The 6,144-nt window shown below is 43.3% G+C and overlaps 1 protein-coding gene across 1 annotated transcript; it reads right to left on the bottom strand.

The window, feature by feature from the left end:
- Nucleotides 1-3,662: 3,662 nt before the first annotated feature.
- Phm (Peptidylglycine-alpha-hydroxylating monooxygenase) lies at nt 3,663-6,115 on the bottom strand. Its single transcript, XM_076440684.1, has 3 exons — nt 5,787-6,115; nt 5,441-5,659; nt 3,663-5,185 (listed from the first exon to the last, which is right to left on the bottom strand). The coding sequence occupies exons 1-3, from the start codon at nt 5,925-5,927 to the stop codon at nt 4,514-4,516; spliced, it is 1,032 nt and encodes a 343-aa protein (XP_076296799.1). The 5' UTR covers nt 5,928-6,115; the 3' UTR covers nt 3,663-4,513.
- Between the last annotated feature and the right edge of the window lie 29 nt (nt 6,116-6,144).

Genomic DNA, 6,144 nt, shown 5'->3' with positions numbered 1-6,144 from the left:
GAGGAAAGAAAATCGATCACGCTGAAGAGGAGAGTGAAGAAAACTCGCACGGAAGAGGAGCGCGAAGGAAAATCGCGCTGAAGCAGAGTCGCTCGCGCTGAAGAAGAGGGAAGAGAATCGATCACGCTGAAGAGGAGAGAGGAAAAAGGTCGCACGGAAGAGGAGAGCGAAGAAGAACCGCTCTGAAGAAGAGGAGAGCGAGGAAGAGTCGTTCGCGCTTAAGAAGAGGGAAGAGAATCGATCACGGTGAAAAAAAGGGAAGAAGAACCGATTGCGCTGAAGAAGAAGAGAGAAAAGAGGAAGAAGAAGAGCGTGCGAGCGGCCGTGTATGATCCGCGGGCCGAAGGAGAGACCAGAAAAAGGAGAAAGGAAGGATGCAAACGTTATCGAGAGGCGGGCGCTTAACGGGCGGTTATACTCGCGAGGATTCTTCGAAGATGTGCCACATTGACAAATACGCTTGTCCGAGGCCGTGGCAGCGCAGCCTCGTTCGCCGTTAATGGACAAGATGTGTTTCCGAAATCTAAACTTACAATTAGTAGGCGGGCCGGGCCGGATCGAAATCGAGAGGAGTCCTGCCGCCGATCTCCCGATGGGTATGTATGTATTCCGATCGAGGAGAAACAAGAACACCTCGGACAAGCCACGTCTGCATAGTGTTCGCGCGGCGAGCTGACATCGGACAAAACGTGATCGAGGCTGCTTACTTTCGAAGCAACCTGCAGAGCGTTCGGCCCATCATCGCACATCGGGCCTCTGCATATGTGCTCCAGTCGCTTTCCTAACGACGAGACATGCTTTTACCGACGACGATACTCTTTTCTGCGCGCGTGACAAGCCGTTTTCATTGACGCATTATCGCGCCCGCTCCCCGCCACTATCGCGCTCGCTGTAACGATAAATTACCATGGCCGACAAATTTGAACTTTCCTCTCGCGGATTGACGGACACTCCGATTACGCGGGTGTTCAACAAAATTTAGTGTCCTCGTTTCCCCACCTGATACAAAGCGGACAAATTTTTTAGGCACAAATTACTGATAGTGTGTAAAAGTAGAGGCTTCGAGCTTTAAAATAAACCCAAGCTCATGCCCATACGATTTTTTCTCACAAAATTATGGCTGTTCAAACATCGTCAAATATTTTTCACAAACAGTACTCGAATATTTTTTGGTATCAAGTTTGACGATATTTGACCTGAGATGATTTCGCAGAAAATAATCACACAGCAATAAACTTGGACTCATTTCGAAGTTTGAAGACTCTACTTTCGCTCGCCATTATTAATTTTCCTCCGAGATAGTTTTACACGATGTAGCAGCCGAGAAACTGGGGACCCAATTTTCCTGAGAAATGCTAAAACTTGAAACCTCTGTAAAAACATTAGAAAATTTTTTCGGTGAACGGATCTTCCACAAATTTGAAGATTGAACGGGCTCGTTCGTGCAGTGTTTGGTGAACTTTCCCTTGAACGTGTGCTAACGAAACTTCCGTTTTCTTCGAGCGAGACGCTAATCGGTATTGCCAATAGAAGAAGAGCAGAAGCGATTTGCTCTCGGGCTAATTGTTCTCGAGTGATCGAAGACGAGAAAGGCCTCGGAAGCAGACGGCATACACGAGAAATTGTTGCTTTTCGATTCACGATCCTCGTTCCTGACCTCGGATTCTTGCGTGAAAGCGAACAATAAAGGCTACTGCCAACCGGAAATATAAAGCGCACGCAGCGTACGCATATCAATTTTACTTTCACGCGGTCGTGTATCGTTCCAGTGCCATCCTTCCGATAGCTCCTCTGTCTTCGAAATAGATCGAGTCTCCCTAGACCGAAAAAAAACATCTATTATTTACTATTAGATCGCCGGAGAAAGCGGATTTTCAACAGAAACTTCGATTATTCCGAAACGATCCTCTTCGACCAATCGCTGGACTTCAGATCTTGAAAGAATCAACGGCATATCCAGATGAATGACGTTTTTAACTGGAAAAGAACACATACACTTTTATGCAGTAATGATTACGCGAATAAAATTATTCTGGAACGATCCTCTTCGATTAATCGCTGGAATCCAGATCTTTAATAATTCAACGACATATCCAGGTGAACGACATTTTTAACTGGAAAAGAACACATACATTTTTATGCAGTAATGATTACGCGAATCAAATTATTCTGAAACGACTCTCTTCGACTAATCGCTACACTCCAGATCTTTAATGATTGTTTTTCAGGAATGATACTGAATCTATTTAATGGACACTTTAGTAGAGCACGTACTATAATAAGAACCGTACAAAATCTACATAGGTTATGTTAAACAATAATCTATTCTCAATTATATAGTCTCAATTTCTTCGACAAGAGACTTCCCTGTATAATCTTTCTGCAAACAGAAATTGATTTGTTTCTTCAAGAAGTACATATTCCCATTTTGCGTGTACGCTGTGTCCGGCGCTGCCTCATAAAAATGACAAGCACAGCTTGAAGAATGATGACCTAATACGAGATGCTTCGCGCGAACGGTGTGACATAGTGTTTCAGGGTACGCCGATGAAAACAGCAGCGTGGACGCGGTGGACGTCGTCGGTTTACCGGTTCGAAAGTAATCATTTGTTTTCCGTGGCGAGGGAATAGTAAAGTCCCGTGAACATTGACACCGAATCGTCTTCTCAAAGAGAAGACGGGTACGCTAACGACGTAATGAGAGAAACCGGTTTCCAATTTTGCAGCTAGTAACCGGAGAATCGACGTAATTAACCCGCGCCAAGTCGAAAACGTACACTTCGCCCCGGCGATTCCCAGACTTGTATCTGCGAACCGGAAACGCGCACAACCGGAAACCGAGGGCGCGGAAACGCGAAGCTCGACGCGTCGGAATCGACGCTAGAGAAGATTAGTGGCTTTCGCGAAAATATGCATATTCCGAGAAACGATGGGAACGCGATCGGTAAATCGCGACGGTGGAAACACGCGTCGATACGTTCCGGCGAATGATCGACGGTTTTTAATGTGTTCGGCCACACCTTCGTTAGATTCTTCGACGTGCTCGCTGCACTTTCACCGTTCATTTGTTTTCCAAAAACGTACGTCCACGCTCGACGACACACTTTTTACGGGGACCCAATTTACAGAACGATAATGCTTGCAAAATACAGCGACGCCGAAAAGTATTCGCGATCCGCCGTTCATTATCTTCTGGAATTCCTCTGCACGATAGCGGGTGGCGAATTGAAGTACTTATCTCTGACATTAAAAAATTCTTTTCCCCTTTACAGCAACACCATAAAACATGAAGTACGATGTTTCTTTTTATAATATTTGTTTACGACGATTGTTCGATGACAATAATGATGCTAATTGATTCGTCCGCAAGTGTTCGAAGCTCGATTAAAAAGCTCGTCAAAGGGGCCGGTCGAGAGACGCCTTTGTAAGAGTCTCCTTTCACCGGATTTGATGAGTGTAATCGTGAATATTCGGCAAATACGATCTTGTAACGGTGATCGAAGGTCAATCGATTCACAATGATCGCGAGACTGTGCCGCGAGCATCGTACGATTTCGTGAAATCTATAATGTTTTAATTTAATGATATTTTATTGTTCTTTATGATGCTAATGGATTAACATTAAGGACACACTGGTGCAATAAAGATACATAGCAAATGAATTGCAATAAGGATCAGACGATTTATTCGCGTATCGGTATAATATATTATTAAGAGTTTTATATAGAAACGAACCTATTTGTCATCTGTATATTTTCGAAAATAATTTGCATTATCGTAGGATAGAATACTTTCAGTCGATTAGCGCTAAAAGAATCTAGTATGTACAACTTCGGAGCACCGCTCTGTTTAAAAATATAATATATATATATGTATATTACTGGCTCAGTAGTCTCTGTGTCAGTAAACACGTGATTGTTTCGTATTTAACGTCGATATGGATTTCTTCAGAGTTTCTCTTTAATAAACAAATTGGTGGAGGTATAACGTAAGTACACGTAAGGGTCGCATAAATAAATAATCTTCGACAATTCAGAAATCGAAAGAAGAAGTACTGAAAATCACTGGTTGTGCGTTGTCGATAACCAGACTGCGGAACTTTATACGATAATAACAAATTTTCTGCGATTTTTCCATTTCGAAAATGCATGAGATTCGCAGCCCAGTGTTAACTAATAATTACCGTTGGTCGTCAGAAATGATTGGAAGTAGTATTAGTAACAATATTAAATCCTTACACTCTGTAGGCCCATCTTGCAACTAATCGCCTCGTTTACAACACCATCTTCCTGTGGCACAATAATACCACACCTGTCAACGTTACCCTGCTTAAATGCTAGCGATAGTCAGGACTGAATTTCGAGCAACTTAAGTACTTGAGGTCGGACAACTCAAAGTCGTGTAAATAGTGGAGGAAATAGCAAAGATAGACTTCGTTAGAGGAAAGTGGTTCCACTGTTCGCAGTCTTGTGTATGTGCCAAATGTTCCAGTTTAGGTACGAAAATCGAGGAGTTACAAACTGGACGCCTCGATGTCAGGTATGTTGAGCAGTCCAGCTTCTCTCCAATAGTAAGACGGAGGGCCTGGAGTGAAACAGTATTTCATCTTCAACGGTTCGTCGTTCTCGACGTAGTACATTAAGTAGAAATTGCACATTTCGTCGGTCTTGGTGGCGCCTATGTACGTCGAACTGTCACGATTGCTTTGCATAGTGCAGCGAGCTGCTATTCGATCGCCTTGTCCAGCCGAGACCTTGTTGTGTATGGGATAAAACATCTGTGGCGTCAGAGGGTCCCTTTTCCCTAGCTCTATCCACGTGTAATCTGGTTTCACTAGATACCCAGAAACTACTTTGCCGAGCGAGTGCGTGTGCGTTCTGTACGCAATCGGATGTATGGTTTTATTCTCTCTTATCATGCAGGACGTCTCCATGTAGGTTGTGGTCTTCGGGGGTATCACACCCGAGGTGCCCAGTAAAAAGATCCCAGCTAGTTTATTCAGTGGACGTAACGTGTAATGAAGAAACACGCCCGAGTCATCCGTGCTACCATCCTTGAAGTGATCAATGTGAGCATAATGTACCTGCAGAACCAAGTACTGGATAGTAGAATTCCCGCCAACTTTAAAGCCCACTCCTTCTGGTAAAATTAGCTTTGGTGCGTCTCTTGCCCAAGCGTACAATATCTGTAGGAAAAATTGGGAATTAATAAAACAAGGAAATGCATTTCTTCGCAGTATCTTAAGGGGCTAGTCTGGTTTCCAGGATTGCAAAAGTCCTATTTTCACATCTGGTAAATGTAAAAATAGAAAATTTGGGGGTGACTGCGGCCTAGATTGATCTTTTATCAAGCGCTTTTGACTGCTGAAAAGCCCCAAAGAAATGAGAAGGTGCATCCCGTACCCTTGCAATCCTGGAAACGAGTCTAAGCAGTTCTATACCTGGGACTGCTCTGCACAAGGCATCATGGTCTCATCTTCCTCTTCGATATGGTGCTCCATCTCACCACAATTCCACACAGCTTTCGAGCTCCCTGGTTTACCGCAACCGTATAAAAGTATATGGTGAGCGGTTGCCATTGTCGCATTCGGTTCGAAACCAACTATATAGTAGTTTTGTGAAGGATCCACTTTAACAGGTGTACACAAATATAGTTCCTCCTATGAATTATAAAAACTATGTCATATTTGTGACATTTTATACTTTCAAAACGAATGAACACGGTACATACTGTCTGAAATGTTTAAACATATTTAAAATATTTCGTGCGGGTTGTTTAACACTTACCCTGTACGGTCTAACATTTGGCATGAGCAGCGGATATCTTTTAACGGCGTTGCATGCTGTAAATTGAAGCGAGACCACGAATAAGATTGAAGTGACAAATACATGTTTCCCATTCATTTTCCTGCCAAGTTTCACAGACATTCCGCGAGTGTCGGTGGAAATTCACGTGAAACTGTCAAATGTTACGGGTCGATATCAGTCGATATGCCATACTCCCACGTAGAAATTCTGACGTAGTCTGATAAGACTGTGGCGACACCATATTAATTGTTCACCGTGATAATGACACGATTGATTGTCATCGATCGTCAGTTACAGATCGACGTAGTATTTATTAGAGAAGGTCAGAAAATGGTCA

The sequence above is a fragment of the Lasioglossum baleicum genome, chromosome 16 (genome assembly GCF_051020765.1).
Source record: "Lasioglossum baleicum chromosome 16, iyLasBale1, whole genome shotgun sequence".
Lineage (NCBI taxonomy): Eukaryota > Metazoa > Arthropoda > Insecta > Hymenoptera > Halictidae > Lasioglossum > Lasioglossum baleicum.
Note: the sequence above shows the minus strand (reverse complement) of the source record. Positions and strands in the feature narration are given on the sequence as shown.